Source organism: Miniopterus natalensis, chromosome 3 (assembly GCF_054644295.1).
Source record: "Miniopterus natalensis isolate mMinNat1 chromosome 3, mMinNat1.hap1, whole genome shotgun sequence".
Classification (NCBI taxonomy): domain Eukaryota; kingdom Metazoa; phylum Chordata; class Mammalia; order Chiroptera; family Miniopteridae; genus Miniopterus; species Miniopterus natalensis.
In genome coordinates, this window is record NC_142083.1 from 9,578,762 (window position 1) to 9,597,098 (window position 18,337).

Genomic DNA, 18,337 nt, shown 5'->3' on the forward strand with positions numbered 1-18,337 from the left:
TGAAGGGGGATCGGGTTTTCCTTTCCCAGGAGCCCGAAGGCCTTCTGGTGACCGCCGCCGCCGTCACCTCAGAGCGTGGGTCCCAGACCCTGGCCGGCGGAGGCGGAGGCGGAGTTTCCCGGTCTTTCCAGGCGCTGTCTGGCGAGATCGGCCGGTGAGCTTGTGGGGCAGAGCGTGAAGCACCTGAGGTCTGGGGTCTGGGGTCCGAGGTCCGGGGTCTGGGGCCGAGCGCCGGCGGGGATAGGAGGCCCGAGCCCCCGGCCCCCGAGCGGAGGCGGTGGCGCGGTTCGCGGGCCGGGTGAGCGGCTGCGAGCCGGGGGCATCGCACCTGCTGTCGCCGCTGCCCCGAGGCGGCGGCCCTTCAGTGTGGACAGCGCTGGGTCTGCGGACTAGGTCCTTTCCTCGTCTGTAAAACAGGCGCATCTCACGGGCGGGGAGCGAGGGTCAAATCGGAGACCGCCCGGGACAGCGTTTGGTAAATTAAAGCGCAGTTCGGCCGACAGGCGTGGCTTAGCTTCAGGGGGGCGGGAGCCCCCAGCGTTTCCTGCCGGGTGCAGTGGGGAGAGCGGCCCGTCCCCGCGCAGCCTGGACGAGGCTCGCGGATGCTGCACCGGAATAAATGAGCTGGCGGTGCGTGCAGAGGGCTTTGCAGTGCAGCGCTGGGGCCGCCAGCAGGGCCCTTCTGCTGCTCTCGCTCTACCTGCCGCCTCCCGCGGCATCGCCGCCGGAAAGGGAGCCGCGTTTAGCCCGTCTCCCCGGGAGGCGTTCCGAGGCGGCTACGGCAGCGAGTGTGCCATCTTCCAGGTTGGATGACCGTGCGAAATCCATTGTGCAAGCTGCACTGTGACCGCGACCCGGGAAAGCAGCAGAAGACGGGGAATAAATTGCAACCCTAATAAAAACGGAGAGGATTTACTAAGTTCACCAGGAAGCAGGCCAGCGCCATCACAAGAATTACATGTTTGCTGTATGACACACTTTCCTGTATCTCTTAATGATTCACTTTATACTGGAATGAAACCTCCCTTGCCCAGGTATGTGCTTGTTGCAGGCTTGGTGCATAGCTTGAAAAGTAAATACTCCCTCTTGACAGAGAAATGTATTCATGAACCTTTAGTTTGTTCTTGCAAGTAGGTGAAATTGGTGTAAACAAGGGGTCTGTTCATGAATTGATTTGGATTGAAACTAGGCTAAGAATAGCTGGGCCGAATGTTCAGAATTCATTAAACTAAGGTTACATGGAAAATATTTTTAAATGCAATATTCTCTTTTGTTTTTTTTTACATGAACTTTTATGTTACATTGGATAATGAGAAAGCTGTTAGCTTAATTTGAAATCTGCATCCCTTCCCTTAAAATTGCAAGTCATTAGAGAAAAAATTTTTAACAGAAAAAAATTATAGTCTCTTTCAGGAAAGTGAACAAGATGAAACTTATAAGCAAATGGAGGAAAAATAAACAGCAAAAAAACTTTAAAATGCTATGATGAGAATAAGCAAAGTCTCGACATATAGAATAATGAGAGAGGCCATTTTAGATACAGACCTTATGGACAGGAAGGTCTAGTAGACAGGATGATTCTAAATTTAAAGTTGAGAAATATTCTTGGGCTAGGATTTAGCTGCTAGTGCCTGAGAGCTAGGAACATTTCTAGTTCTCAGAGAACTTGAAATGTCTGAATTGGTGGACATGAGATCCTAAATGGGACTTCAGAGAGAGCCTGTCAACTTTGAAAGTCAAAGTCTTCTAATTCTAGAGTAGATATTTCACTAGTAGATTGTCCTGGTAACAGAAATACTTTAGCCTGCTAAAATGAGAGTGCTTTTTGCCCCCCTGCATTCCTTCCAATCATGGCTATTCTCAATATATGTTAAATGAAAGTTTAAATTGGTACACGTGATTCTGTTGAATATAAGAAATTGGATCCATTGAAGACTTGAGATCACTATGTACACACAGATTGATGGCTGGTGTTTTCAAGAACTGCATTGTGATTGCAGCTGATGTGGATTATTTTATGTTCCTGATTAATTTTATTCATTTACTGTTATTCAACACTCGCGATGTCCCACTTCAGTGAGATATCTATACTATATTTCCACAAGTAGAATTACTAGATCATTACCTAGGACAAATGAACTATAATTTTATGTCTACAAATGGCATTAGAGTGAGTAATTTCTGGTACTCTTTGGACGCTTCAGGTAGAAAACAAAGTGACTTTGTAAACTGGGCAAGTTTATCATTCAAAGAGGGAAGAACATAGTTACAAGATCGGTGCACAGGAGGGGCCGGCAAGGACTGGAAATTACATTGGACTATAAGGTGTATCTATATTCAGTAGTATGTTAGAGTCCTTGAACAACAATATGAGAAAAGATTCTATTGAAATAGAAGGGGGATGTGCTTTTTCCATAGCTCCATCACAGCGTGAGGTAAATCTTAAGATTGCCTTAGTTTCTTAAGTGTTCTTTAGCTTAGGGGAACAAAAGATTAAGAAGGGTTCTTTTCCAATTTAATTTGCTCACTGTTTTCTTTTCTACTTTTCCTGTGTAGATCAGAGTCATATTGTTACCTTTAAGTAATGACAGTCTTGCCTGTAAGGTAAAAAGGCTTAGTTAAATTCTGTATTAAACAGGACTTTCTTAGCATTCTACCTTGATATACCTAAGAGAATAATTAATAGGAGAATGCTTGTTTGTTTACTGTGAAAACTGAGCAAAAGAAATTATTTAAGTAGTTTAAATTGCATTAAGAAGATATGTCTGGACTGGAGAAGAGAATGTGTAGTATCCTAATTGTGAGCTGGGCTCTGTAGTCAGGATGTTGGGGTTTGGATTCCAGCTCTGGCCCTCTCTGTGCCATTTTCTCTCTTATGGAACAAGGATACTAACAGCCCTTTCTTCCTGGGTTATGAGATTTAATTCACTAAAGCATGCTTGCAAGATGCTTGGAATCCAGTAAACTCACACTGGCTCTTCCTGTTTTTTAGAAAATTATTTTGTTATTAGGAAGGATTCTAAGGATCATTATCTAATTATCAAAGTAAGTCTTACAATCTCTTTACCTAAAGCCTTTAAGCACCCATTGTAGCTCCTCTTTTCTTCTGACCTGCTTACATGGTTGATTGCCTCTCCCTCTTGTGTCTTACCAAAGGTGAAACAGTGTGTGTGTCCATGTTTCTTCAGACGGCTTGTAATGCTTTGGAATTCAGTTCACCTGGTTGGTTTGCCAACTCAGTTATGACTCTTGCATTTTAAAGTGGGGGTGACATTCTCTTGTGGTATTCTATCTGTATTCTTAGCTGAATTCTCCCTATACCTGAAATCTTTAAACGGGAATAATGATTATCTTTGGAAATGAAAATTTCGATTGGGGATAGAGAATCGTTGACTTTCACTACTCACATCTAGTTCTGGTTCTTTTTCATTATTAGGACCTTGAACTGGCTCCTACTTACTATTTCACATAGCTGAATGGAGGTACATATTTAAGTTAATGCAGAATGATTCTGATGAATCATTAGATTCTAGTTGGAAATTTTTCATTCAATTTCAGAATTTTAGATTTTGATAAAATTTTTGTGTTCAATTGCTACCAATTCTCCCTTCCTCAGTCCCTCCCTCCCTTCCTTCCTCCCTTCCTTCCTTCCTTCCTTCCTTCCTTCCTTCCTTCCTTCCTTCCTTCCATCCATCCATCCATCCATCCATCCATCTCTTTTTTTGAAAATATTTGGAATGCTTCAAATTTTAAAATTGTCTTAACCTTTAAATTTTTCACTTAAAGTGTGTTTAGCCTGAAAAATCATTACCAACCTTAAAGTACTTAGGAAACAGTACTCGAAGTCAGTAACATTAGCATGCTAATTATGAAAGGCATTTGAAAGCAATATTGTACAATATCTTGATGGTTGGTAAAAGACTGGATTTTAAATGTTGAAGACTTTTGGAACTGGATGTTTTGAAAGATAGACTCTGTCTGCATATCAGGCACTTAAATTTGATTGAATGAATGAATTAGCATTTTGAGGTTGAATAAAATCTACTTTTGCTGCTGTGTTAATGCCAACCTATGATAGCTTTAAGTCTGTTTTTCATTCCTAATCACATGGGACTGAATTTTGGTTTATCTCCAGATTTCAGCCTTTTATTCTTTTACTTTTGTCATTTTTATTAAATTCATTAATATTTGAAGAATGTTATTAGAAGGACCATTGTGCTCAGAGGCATATTTTGCCGTTTGCCTTTGGGTATATTTTTGCACAGCTGCACATATTTGCAGTTCAGAAAATGATCCACGTGATCCGCTCTGTTTTGAACATATTCCTAGAAGGATGGCATTGTCTTTCTATATGACAATGGCATGTCAGGTGCACCTGCTTGGCATGGCTCTAAGAGGTCTTCTGTCTCTCACAAGGTCAGGTGAAGGAAGGGGTGTTTAAGATGCCTTGCAAACCTAGGGAGGTAATCCCAATTTGTCAGGTGAGGCAAGGGGAGCCCTGGCTGTGGTAACCACAGAGAATGTGAAGGAAAAAGCATAGTTTTTGTGGGGAGTGGAGTAGAGGAAGAAAGAACACAGGGTAAAGCTATGCTTTGAGACCATTGAGGCAGCTAGTCATGTCCTGGAAGCACATGATGTGAAGGAGGTGGAGATTAGCAACAAGAATTTATTGAAGACCTGCTCTGAGTCTGGAGCTCCCACTTGGTGTTTTACTTTTATATCTCCTTTGATCTTCATTTGATCTTTCACCCCTGTGAAATGATTATCTTCATTTAACAGTTTCTTTTCTTTTTTTAAATCCTCACCCAAGGATATGTTTTTATTGATTTTAGAGGAAGAGAAGAGAGAAACATCAGTGTGAGAGAGGATTGAAACACTGATCGGTTGCCTCCTGTTCGTGCCCTGACTGGGGATCGAACCTGCAACCTAGGTGTGTGCCCTGACTGGGAATCGAACCCGCAACCTTTTGGTGTATATGGGACAGTGCTCCAACCAGCAGAGCCACCCGGCCAGGGCTAACAGTTTCGGTTGCATAAAGTTACACAATTATTAACTAGAGTTGGTTTACCATGGGATAATAAAACATTTCTATTTTAAAGTAGTTGTAATTTAGGCACTTAACACCACAGCAAAAATTTTCATTTTCTAGTTGCTGTGTGTTTTATCTTCCTATTACTATATTGACTTTTAAATAATTTTAAAATGATAATACATGTTCATTATTTAAAATTAAAAACACAAGAAAGCACAGAGAATAAAGTAGTAGCCATCTCTTTACTTCTTTATAGCAAGTGTTGTTAGCATTTTGATGTATATTTATTTGTCCCTGCATATATGTATGTTGCTTATGTATATACTCCCTCAGATCCCACCCATGTCCCTTTTGACATCTCTGAAGTGTCTCTTGGATCTCAGTTTTCTTCTAGACTGTGGGATCTGGCGGGCTCCCTTAATCACTGTCTGCAGTGGAGTGTTCCTGTTAGGTAGTCCTTGACTCAGGCACACATCTCTCTCCCATCAGTCATGCCAGGTTAGCAGGATTAATGATTTATGAAACCTTCGCTGTTTTTCTCAAAAAGCCAGTGGACCTCAGTGAGATTAGTGGATATTTTAAAGACTTCCTGGAGTGTTTAGTGCAAACATTTAAGTTGTCTCTATGTTTTCTTGTTTAAATTATACTGCTGTAAAAAGTAACATTGTAGATAATTTTTGTTTCCATTTTGGTTTTTCTTTAAGTTATTTGAAGAGGAATTGCTAGGACAAAGGGTATATACCATTTTTAAGGTCTTTGATATATTTTGCCAAATTGCTGCCCTCCCTGGCAATGAGTTTTTTCTGTAATAAGCCAACCTTGAGTTGACCAATTTTTATTTATTTTTATTAGATTTTAATTAACAGTTACTATATGAATTTAATATACAAATAACTAAATCAGGCGGAGAATCAGATATTCCTAGCCTTGAGCAGAAAGTTATTCAGCTGAGGTAACAAAAACAGGCTATAGGAATTCATAGGGAACCTTGGAAAACTCTCTAATTCTAGACTGAAAAAAAATTACTCGCTTGAATTTAGGGACAAGGTCAAGATATGGACTTTAAAACTATTGTTTTTCTCATCTGAGGTTAGGGGAACCCCAATTTTCATCTCCAATTTCATGACACTAGGCCTAACCTTGTGTCATAACAAGGCTGTGGGAAACAGAGTAACAGACCCCTAAGGCTAGCTACACCTAAATCCCTGGAACCAGTAAATCTGACTGCATTATCCAGGTGGGCCAGTGAGGTCAGGTGAGCCCTTAAAACAGAGCTTTCACCCAGCCAAGAGCAGAAGAGGAAGTGAGATTCCTAGAACGAGGAGGAGCTGACTAGCTTTCATTGCTGGCTCCGAGATGTACAGGCCACATGTAAAGACTGGAAAGCGGCCTCTGGAGCGCAGGGCAAATGCCAGCTGACAGCCAGCAAGGATATCAGCCCTGTAACCATAAACTGAATTTTGCCAACAGCAGGAATGAACTTGGAAACGGATTCTTCCCCAGAGTCTCCAGAGAGAACACAAACCTGCTGACACCTTCATTTCAATGTTGAGAACTCAGTTGAGCCACATTGTGCCTGGATATCTGACCCACATAAACTATGAAATATGGGTGTTGTTTTAAGCCACTGAGTTACAGTAATTGTTTACGGCAGCAACAGGAGACTAAGATAATGAGTGTGGGAAAAGATGAAACAAATCGTTTATTACTAGAATAAGGGATCCATAATTCTGTTTACTCATCTATAACATTTTAAAGTCCAGGTGTTGAAACAGACTAAAAAAGCAGTCATCGTAAAAAAATTATCTTATTAGCTATTTGGACATTTATAACGGTGATTTTGTTGCTTGCTTATGCCCATAATCTTACTAGCTAACTGTTATTGATATCTGCATATATTTCATTGTTGCCTTTTTTTATGCATGTTATGTAAAAATGTATGAATCTAGTGTTTCAGTTAATGTTCTGGTGATTTTCTAATGTTATTAAATAATCTTAACAAACATCATTTCTTACACTTCAGTAGTATTCTGTCATTTGATTCTGCTATACTTTATTTAGCATTCCTTGATAATCTCTGATAGTCTTTTCTATGATTGTCATATTCCTTGCACTGGACAATTTCAGGCAAATAAATAGTTGTATTAAATTCACAGTGAATAAAATTTTTTTTAAAGCTGGATCTTGAAGATGGTCATGGTTTTCATCAGCACATCCTATGTCAGGCTTTCCTCTAACCGCTTAATCTGTTCTTGGCTTAAAAATAAGATCTGACTTATTCTTATTGTGCTGGTGTAAATTTTTTTGATAGATTACGAAATTTGAAATTTTGAGTAGTAATACGTTTTTAAGCCTTTTGAGTTGTAGTAAGTATTTGTAAAATCAGTTTTGGAGACCATGACAAGTTTTATGTTGCCTTTGAAGTCGGCAGTAATAAAAAGTAGTGTATATACTAAAGTATACAGTGATTTTTTTTCCCATTCATTTATTTACTCAACAAGTATTTTTGAGTATCTTCTATATTCCAGGCTTTATATTAGAGACTTGGGATATGGTACTGAATAAAGTTGTCAAGCCTGTGCGGGGTGGGGTGGGTAGGCTTACAGGGAGACAATAACTACAAAGAATATACGTTATATCAGGTGGATAAGTGCTTTGAACAAAAATATAGCAGGATATGGTAATAGTGACAAAAGGGGTACAATTTTAGTTATTCAAGAAAAATGATAATTTGGTTGAAATGCACAACCAAATTTGGAGGACTAGAAAGAAACGACTTCAACAGTATAAAGAAATAATGAAGAAAATAGTTTATTAAACATGATTTTTATTTGTGATACTCCACATAAGGCATATTTCTTACATAGATTTAAATTTAGCTAGTTAAAGCACCCAAACTTCCTTTGTTTTTTTATAACTAGTTTTGGTTGGAGGTGTTTGTTGATTTGAAGTTTTATTGATCCTGCCTTATTTTCTCTTGGTGGGTTGCATCACAATCTTGATTTTCTACATTAAGATATTAATCAGTTCCTTGGAATATTGTAGTTAGTCCATTGACAAACAAAAATTTCTAACATTGATTTTACAAAGGTGAAAAGTACATATTGCCTTCAGTTAGTAAAGGTAAATTATTTTATAAGTAGAGAGATAGCAAATAAACCATTTGCTTATGTCTTTATCATCAGCATTTATAATAAAAACAGTTTTACTCAATAATCATTGATAAGTTTATGCATATAAAATAGGTAAAGTAACTCTTTTAAAAGACAATACGATTTCTATAGATAAGTGCAAAGTGATAAGTATATTTTGTGAAGCAGTAAATAAATTAAGAATTTCAAGTTCTGAAAATTGTTAGACAAGATTAGCAGTAAAGAAAAATAATGTTTCAAACAAAGGAAATGTTACTTTCAAATGCTCCCTCTCCTTCTGTCTCTCCCTGCCTCTTTCAGAGAGTCTTAAGTAATGGGCTATGGATGACTTAGAAAAGTTTATTTTATAAAATATCCAACTCCCTAGGATCTAGTCAGTAGTGTATTTGTATAAAATATTCTGTTGAGACTTACTACATTAAAGAACAATCTCCAAATGACATTGTTTTTAAACTGTTCATGTCTAGTACTCTTATTTTGTAATGGTTTTAGAACTAATGTAATTTTTGTTAAAATGTCTTTTTTCCTGAAGATATAATTTATGTGAAATTTTAAGATATGCTTTAAAAGTAAGATAGAAGAACTTGAGAGTAGGAATTATCCTTTTCATCTCATTGTAGTCCATTGTAAGGCTTGACAGTTTCCCAAAGAATTTATTAATACATTAATAAGCAATATTAAGAAATTTCCAAGTGGTCATTTCCTATGTTAATACTGCTTTTTTTTTTTTTTTTTCCCAGTTTACAGATATGACCCAGGCCTGTACGTGAACTACTTTGGTTAGTCAGAGTGACCATTCAATAATGAGTGGTGCAGCTTTGGGACTCGAGATTGTTTTTGTCTTTTTTCTGGCATTATTTCTACTTCATCGATATGGAGACTTTAAGAAACAGCATAGACTTGTAATTGTTGGAACACTGCTAGCCTGGTATCTCTGCTTTCTTATTGTCTTCATACTGCCTCTGGATGTTAGTACGGTAAGAGGTGAAACAGATTTTCACAATTTAAAAGACAATTGTAATCATACGGCATGTCTGAGATATGTTAGACCCAAGACCGCTAAATTATGTAAGGTTACACTTATATTTTCTTTTCTCTTTTTTATATTTTCAATTTAAACGTTACTATATGAATTTGATCACTAAAAAGCATAGCCAGGAACGTAATTTGGGGTGGATAGGTTGATACACTCCAGTGCCCCTTAAGTACTTGGTAACCTTTTGATTTTCATTTTTAAACCATGCATTTGTTGCTTTAGACAATATACAACCGCTGCAAGCATGCTGCTGCCAACTCCAGCCCTCCTGAGAACAGCAACATTACGGGACTGCACGCCACGGCCACCCCAGCTCCACGGTACTTTCTCTTCTTTTTTCTCCTTCCTTCCTCCCTCCCTTCCTTCCTTCCTTCTTGCCCTTCTACCTTTCTACCTTTCTTTTGTTGTATCTTAAATATTGTAGAAGGCAAATTGTTTAAAAATTGTTAGGTTTTCCCATCTGGATTTTATTCTTATAAAAGTCTATCCACATTCTTGACTCCCCTCCCCCACCTCCATCCTTTGCTGGTAGACTTTTGATTGCATTGTATGCTGTTTAACTTTAAATATTAAATAAATTTTAAATATTGTTGTGCACAAGGCCTTTCAGTAGATGCTAATGAGAAACTTGGAGAAGGCTTGGTCTTTTAATCCTGGTTCTACCCCTCAATAAGAATGTGACTTCCAAAAGCTATTTTCCCTCTCAGCCCCTCTCTGATCTAAAAAGTTAAGTTTTATATGAAATTTTAGGGTCCGTAATTTAAAATCTGAATGCAAGTAAACTTTGCCATGTACAAATTAATTGTATACTTCACTTAATTAGTCGTCATTTATGATTAATTTGCTTTAAATTGTTATTGAACAGTCCACATCCGTGTTTCAAGCCATGGAGTTACATTCCTGATGGAATCATGCCAATTTTCTGGAGGGTCGTATATTGGACATCACAATTTTTAACATGGTAAGTGGTAACGAAAGATAACATTTTTTTAAAATGTTGACTAAAGTAAAAAGACAAGTGATTATTTTTTCAGTGAACTCTTCATATTTTAGAATTTATTCATGTCACTTATTTTTCCCCTTAAATTTTTATTCTTTCCCTTTCTGCTTGTTCAAGTCTCTTTCACCTAAAAAGAAAAGAAATGGGAAGAAAAAAACCCAAGAAATAGGAAATAGAATACTTTTCCTTGTCACCATTCCCTTCCAGTCATTGCTTTCTCTCTTGGCCTTCTTCAGTTCTTCCAGCCCCACTGTTGTGCGAAACTGCTCTTGCTAAGGTTGTCATTATCCCCAGGTCTCCCTTCCCTCAGCTTAGCCCAATCTTCTGCATTTCCTTCATGGGCTCCTTTTCTGTGGTCCATTTCCCAAATGTTAATGTCCTCTAGGGTCCCACATTTGGTCATCCTGTTACCTGACTCTCTGCATAGCTCTAATTATAGCTATGGTTTCATTGACCAGCTATGCATTCCAGTCTTTTTGCTATCCACTATAGCTTTGTCTTTCTGTTGTGCTCCAGACTCACATGTCACTGCCTGCTGAGCATTTTAGATAGTCTGCAGGCAACTAAGCTCTAAAACTAGAGGTCTTAAACATTGCAAGGGAAAAACCACGCAGCAGAGTAGAGTAGTGCCCTGTAAATTGATGTTCATTGAACTCAGCGGGGCCCTCAGCATTGCCAAACCTTGCTCCTTTGTTTCTCTAGTCTGCTTGCTATCCATCTCACAACAAATCTTTCCAGTCACTTCAAACCCCTGCTGTTCCTTTGTGACTCCCTCATGTCCTAGAATCATTACCTTCTCTCCTTGAACATCTTTACTTTATACCTCACTATAAAAATAGAAGCCATCAGATGGCAGCTCTTTTAGCTTTTCACCAACAAATCTACCTACCTACCCATCCTTTCTTCCTTCCCCACCGAACATGGAAGAGTCACTCTTTAAATTAACCCCTCTTCCTTGCATATGGACCCATTTGCTTCAGTTCTTGTTACCTATACTTACCTGTACTTGTGCAAAGCATGCGCAGTTCTCTCATTCTTAAACTAAAAGTTTCAAATCCCAACCCTCTCCAGTTGTCTATCTTCCACCTCAACGATCTACTCCTTATCACAGTTACAGCTTCCCTCACACCCTGTCCCAGTCATTACCCTCCCGAAGGTAACCATGGTTCTGACTTCCATCACCATAGAGGAGCTTTGCCTGTTTTTGAACTTTAGAAACAGTATTATACAGAATGTACTTTTTGCCTCTTCTTTTGCTTATACATCTGGAAGAGTCTTTTGTGTTGTGCTGTATGTATTGGTATTCTTCATTTCTGTAAAATGTTCCATTTTGTGACTATATCATAGTTTACCCTCCCCAGCCAAACTTCGGTTAAATGAATTGTCTGCATTTAGTGTCTCCATTTGCTCACTGCTTCCTCTCTCCTCAGCTTGCTGAACTCTTTTCTGTCCCTACTTTTCCACTCACACAGGTTCTTAATTTATTTGACCTTTTGGCAGCATTTGATGCAGTTGCTTTCTCTCTCCACTTTAAAGCACGCGCCTCTCCTGGTTTCTACTCCATACATACTTCTTATTTTTCTTCCATGCCTCTCTACTCTTCTGTCTGAATCTTCTTTTCTGGCCTCTCCTCCTCCTGTTTTTCTACCTCTCCTTTAAACGTAGATATTTCTGAGGGTCAGCCTCAGTTCTTTGCTTCTCATGCCACATACTCACCCTTCCAGATCTCGTGTACTGATGTTATTTCAGTGTCATTGTTATGGTGATGACTCCAAATCTGTCTAATTTCTCATCCTGCCTCCTGAACTCTGAAGCTGGATAGCCAACTACTTCCTGTGCAGCTCCTTGGGGATGTGTCCTAGGCACTTCAAAATCAGTATATTGACAACCAGTCTTCTCCCTTCCTGCTCTTTACCACACAGATACTTCCAACTTTGTTCCCTTTAAGTCCCTTCTCCATGCTGAAGTTTTAACAGTATTTAGGAAACTAAAATTTGATCATACCTCCTTTCTGTTAAAGAAAATGGTTCCTTATTACTCTTTGGATGCAAACTCTTCATAAAGGCTTTAAAGTATTTTTATTAGACTCATCGTAAATCACTCACTGCTATATTCTCTGCTGGTCATTGTGGCCTCCTTTGCTCCTAGGAATGTGCTCTGTTCCCCCCCAAATTTAACAATACAAAAGTATTCATCTATTATAGTTTGTTTGGTATTAATAATTACTCAAAGTTGTATTTGTAGAAAGAACTATACGTTAAAATTGAGATTCACATATTTCTGATATTTTGAGATTATAAAGACATATTAAGTGTTTTGATCATATTTTTCCCAACCGTCTAGGATTCTCTTACCTTTTATGCAGTCATATGCAAGATCAGGAGGGTTTTCTATCACTGGAAAGATCAAGACCGCACTGATTGAGAATGCCATCTATTATGGCACCTACTTGCTGATTTTTGGAGCGTTTTTAATTTATGTAGCTGTAAACCCACATTTGCACTTAGAATGGTAAGGAAAATCATCTTCTTAACATTGTTTCTGTGTATATTTCCATTTTATAAAATTAACTTTTATCTCATATGTAGGTATAAACAGAAATTTCATCAAGAAACATAACAAGTTATATGTTTTATAGATTCTTCAAAAAGAATATCTGAATAACCCATATTACTAAGAAGGAAAATATGGAATAACATCCGCTGTTACTAAAAGGGTAGCTGAGGATTTGAAGCTCTAATTTTTTCATATAAAGTGTTAGCCATCCTATAGGGTGGTGGGTCTCTGAAAAACCATTTTAACACTAGTTAGTTTCATTTTACCTTTTTGTTGGAAAAATTTATCACAGCTGTCTGCTTCTGTTCTCTTTCTTAGGAATCAGCTTCAGACAATTGGGATAGCTGCTGCAAATACATGGGGTCTGTTTCTTCTTGTGTTATTGTTGGGGTATGGATTGGTGGAAATTCCTCGATCATACTGGAATGGAGCAAAAAGAGGCTATCTACTTATGAAAACTTATTTTAAGGCAGCCAAATTGATGACAGAGAAAGCAGATGCAGAAGAGACTTTAGAAGATGTCATGGAGGTAAGCAAGTTTAAACTTTTCAGTCGACAGCAAGTTGTATTTCCTTTTGGATACATGGTTTGTTGTTAGGGCATTGATGGACGTTAAACTTAAATTTTGGTGTGGTGCAATTCTTATCCACTAGGATGACTTCTCTTTGGCAGTTCAGCTTCATGAGATGTCATCTCCAGGGTTATGCTTGTTTTCTTTGGGTAAGTTCTAATAGTGCCCTTTTTCTCTCAAAAGTTTCTCAGATTAGATGATGTTATATAGTTACCCTGACATAGTGGAAGTGAAAATTAGGAATCAGAGAACACTTCTTCCTGAAAGGTTAACCCAAAGGAATCCTACGAAGTCTGGAAACTTCTTCAGATAACAATTTGCATGGAAATTTGTATCAATAACTTTTGTTTCCTATCTGTAATCTTAATAAGGCACTTCAGTTTGCTCATAAAATGCAGATGACTTGAACTAACTTCACAAAGTTGTTGAAAGTATAAATTCCACTAATATACATAAAAGTATGTAAAAAATTATAAAAATTTGCTGTTTAATAATTTGGTTATTAATTTAAAAAGAGATTATTGTAGTCACCTTACATTTTGGTCTTCTGGGAAAATATGCTATTCTAATGATGTTACTCTCCACCTTAAAACCTCATGCTGAAGGCTTTTCATTCATGTTAGTTTATTCATTCAATAAACTCCAAATTTTTTTTTTAATAAAAAATTTTTTTTTTATTGATTTCAGAGAGGAAAGGAGAGGGAGAAAGAGATAGAAACATCAGTGATGAGAGAGTCATTGATCGGCTGCCTCCTGCACGCCCCCGACTGGGGATCGAGCCCCCAACCAGGGCATGTGCCCGGACCGGGAATCGAACCTCAATCTCCTAGATCCTAGGTCGACCGACACTCAACTGCTAAACCACGCGCGGCCGTGCACTCCAAAATGTTTTATTGCAGCCTACTGACAAATGATTTGGCCCATGTTTAGCTCTCCACCCTTATCTCTAGCCTCTGTTTTCCTCACACTGGGCAAGTTTGGGTCCTCAAACTTCCTGTAAAGGGCCAGATAGTAAGTATTTTAGGATTCGTATGCAGCTACTCTGTCACCGTAGCATGAAAGCAGCCATAGACAATATGTAAATGAATGAGCGTGGATGTGGCCCACACAAGAACAGGTGGTGGGTTTTGGTCTGGTCTGGTTTTCTGATGCCTGCTCTTAACCACTCCAGTCATTGCCTCCCTTCCCTTGGAGCATGCTATCGCCAAACTCTTGGAACACTCTTTTCTCCACTCTCTTCGGCTAATTCCTATTTCATTTTCTATTAGGATACTAACTATCTAGACTGGAGAACTGTGCAGTCCTTTGTAGTATTTGGTGAATGTGATGTGACTTATACAAAGGAAGTGCTCTAATATAGAGAGGTGTCACTTCTCAATAGTGATCAGAGGAGGAGGTGAAATATGACCTGGGCCTTGAAGGATGGGTAGAATATTTTATAACTGGCAGCATCCTTGTCAGATATCAGGAGGTTTTAAAACCAAATTAATTGAGCATAAGGTTTATGTTGGAAATATAAAGCTTGCAAGATTTGAAAGATAGGTTGCAGCCAGGTAGTGGGGCCTTTACTGTCACACTGAAAAGTCCACCAGACTGTATTTTGAAAGCAATGAGGAATCATTGACACCTTGCATGCAGGAAGAAGACATGCTCCTGTGGTGTAGGATGGTCAGTCTGATGGAGGTGTTCAGTGGAAAGCATGGGACAAGAATATGAGTAATTTACTTTGAGAGAAAACTTAAAAACACACTGGTTTTGGATACATCTTTTAACAGACCACAAGTTCAGTCACCTTTTTTTTGGAATTAGTGGTTATATTTTTCAGCTATCTATAAAATCTTCCAAATGCAGTTTTATAAAAACTGGTTTAGTGTTTTTATGTTTCTCTATGAAGTGAATGTATGCTACATCTGTGTGTCTATTATTTTCTTTGAAGCATTAATAAACTTATAAGCCATGTCAAACTGTTCAAAGGTTATTTGCTATATGGCCAAAGAAGTCACTTCTACCTTTTGTCATTGTTCAAGGAAAGGGATTTGTGAGAGGGAGAAACAGCTACTCATTTCTGCTAAAAATTGCCTGTTAGCCTGACTTCATGGATGTTGCCTGACCTGCCTAGGAAAGAATTGAGTAGGCCCAGTAATGACAGAGCTCAGTTATGTTTTATTTGAGGAAAATAAGCTAATATTTTAAATACTTCCACGCTTTATAAAAATTATGAACTCTTGAAGGAAACTTACTTTTATAACAGATACAGCAGATATCAGTGGTTAACTGTTTCAGTACTTATTTTGGTTTAATATGGCTAAAGAGTGTAAAGAAAATATATGATATTTCATATATAAATATATAACCAGACTGTATAGTTCATATTCAAAATTTTGCTAACAAGTCAAGAAAACTCTAAGGCAGCTTAGTAATGGAAAATTGTAATATAATGATGCTTCAAGCACCTTTTAAAAACTCGAGTCTTCATAGATGCGTGGAACAGACTGAAGAATCTCAGAGGGATGGTAGGGTGGGGGAGTGGGTGGGGAGAGATTAATCAGAGAACTTATGCATAAATGTATAACCCAGGGACATGGACGATAGTACGGGGAAGGCCTGGGAGTGGGGCAGATGCAGGGTGGAGGGGATCAGTGGGAATAAAGGGGGACATCTGTAATACTTTCAACAATAAAGATAAATTAAAAATAAAATAAAGTCTAATAGTAAAAAATAAAACTAAATAAAACCCCAGTCTTGTTTGGTTAATCCCCTGTGTAGGCCCTACTCATTGTCCTTGAAATAACCTGTTATCGGGGACTCCTGGCGTCCTTTGCTGAAGTCATTCTTCAGCCTGGCCCAGCTTTTCTCAAGCCCTCCCTCTGCCTTTCCCCAAAGTCACACCGGACTTCTTGTAGTTCCTTGAAACTCTTTGTTCTTTTCTGCTTGGAGACCTCTGTACATGCTGTCCCTCTGTCTGGTGTTCTCTCCCCTTCCTTTGATGGGCTGACTCCCACTCATACTTTTTATCTCAGGTTAAATAATCAGTCCATCATGAAATCTCCCACACGAAATTATACAGCAGTTTCCTCATCACTCCTATTTGATTAATGTGTTTCAGACTTGTTAAGCAATGTCTTTTGGTACAAATCATTCACAGAATCTGCATATTTAAAATGTTGAGGGATGTTGCTAAATTACCTTCCATATTTTACTGTGTATAGAAGGACCTGTTTCCCCACAATCTTACCTCATTACATGATGCCAATTTTTTATAATTTTGTAAGAAAATTGTTCTCATTTTAAAATTTGTAATTGTTTTTAGTGAGCTTGAATATCTTTTCAGACATTTATCAGCCAGTTGTATTTCTTCTTCATCTTCCCATTTTTCTGTTGACGTGCAAGAGCTCTCCATATACTAAGGATAGTGATTTTTTGTCATATAAATTACAAATATTTTTTCATAACTTTGTCTATATGCCAGATGGCTTCCCTGCCCCCAGTTTTGTGTACCTTAAGGCCATTTTCTGCCCTACAATTACAATGTTTTTTTTAATGTTCTGGTTAGTTCTCTCTTGCTTCCCAGCCTTTGAACATGTTGTTTATTCTCTCTAGAAAAGTAGTTCCAACTTTTAAAAATTTTTATTAAAATCCTAGAATATTATGATTCTTTTAGAATCATAAAAGTAAAAAAGATTCTAAAGATTCCTCTCCCTAACCCCTCTGTGCCTTTCATACTCATTAAATTGCTTATGCAGTTATTTTAGCAGTAGACTCTAATCTTAGTCAAACAGCTCTAACACTATGCCTTCCCACTCCACCTCTAGTATGGGTTGTGGTGACCTTACGCATAGCACAGTGCGGGCCTGTCGTGTGCTCTTGGTGAACAAGCATGGGGGAGTCACGCGTGCTGACTGCTGCGCAGCACTCGCCCACTGGAGAGGAGTGTGTGTTCTGTGGCGTTGGCACCTGGTCTGCGTCTGCTGGCTTCTTCACTGTATTTTAGATAATGAGACACTTCAGTTTGATGAGCAAGGTGAAGGAGCACAGTCCTGTTCTTTTAGGATTGCAAAGTCTGTCTGATCCTCAGTGCCTTTTTTATGTTTATTTGTCTTTGTGTACCAAGTCTAGAAAGTATAGAAAATGTGAGTGTGTGGAAATAGCTGTTATACAGGGCGGGGCCCAAGTGGGCTTACAGTCGTTCATATGGAAGATAACACAATAATTAATAAATAATACAAAAATAAACTGTTTCACATACAATCGTAAACCTACTTGGGCCCCACCCTGTATAACTTTGTATGTATTTTTACTTTTAGGCAGTGAATAGAACTTCATGTAAATGCTAAGCCATGTGAGTTGAAATTAAACTTGTGAGAATATATATTTATATAGTGCCTAGAGATGAAACATCCAATCTATAGAAATAGAAATATTTTCACTTTTCTCATTGTTTGTACAGGAGGTTCGCAAAGTGAATGAAAGCATCAAGTATAACCACCCATTGAGAAAATGTGTTGACACAATACTTAAAAAGGTAATTAAATCATATTGCATCTATTTTCCCTTCATATATAAGTTTTTACATTATAATGAAAATATCGGGAAAGTATTAAAACATCTTGTGACTGAATTCTTCCCAACTGCTTTTTATTTGCATGGAAATATTGACCATAAACCAGTAGTAATGTGTACATCGAATTTGTTCCTTTGTATTACAAGTTTAACATTAATTATTGGCAGTATTTTCCATTGAAATGTGGGTATAGAGGTTTTGTCAAGTAATGTATAACGACTGCCACAACACAGCGAGAGAGCTGGACCTTTACAGTTTGTAAAAGTGTCATTGACTGAGGTGACTAAAGGCGTCTCTCCTGTAAGAAAATAAATGAGGGTCTTAATAATCTGTTTTAGTCATTTTATGATATATGAAATATGACATGAGATGTTTAACACATATTTAATAAGAAGCCACACAATTAAGGTTTGATGTATTGTTACTGAA

The 18,337-nt window shown here is 38.1% G+C and overlaps 1 protein-coding gene across 2 annotated transcripts in view; it reads left to right on the plus strand.

Moving 5' to 3' along the window:
• Positions 1–12: 12 nt before the first annotated feature.
• The window catches only part of LMBRD2 (LMBR1 domain containing 2), a 37,657-nt gene continuing 19,332 nt past the window's right edge, over positions 13–18,337 (plus strand). The window contains exons 1-8 of one of the 2 annotated variants that reach the window (XM_016224564.2): positions 13–154; positions 805–1,034; positions 8,925–9,161; positions 9,443–9,540; positions 10,086–10,181; positions 12,564–12,731; positions 13,095–13,305; positions 17,795–17,869. In XM_016224564.2, coding sequence (XP_016080050.1) covers positions 8,988–9,161; positions 9,443–9,540; positions 10,086–10,181; positions 12,564–12,731; positions 13,095–13,305; positions 17,795–17,869 — 822 coding nt within the window. In that variant the 5' untranslated portion in view covers positions 13–154; positions 805–1,034; positions 8,925–8,987. The remainder of the gene's footprint in view (positions 155–804; positions 1,035–8,924; positions 9,162–9,442; positions 9,541–10,085; positions 10,182–12,563; positions 12,732–13,094; positions 13,306–17,794; positions 17,870–18,337) is intronic. The other variant, XM_016224554.2, reaches the window with a different exon arrangement.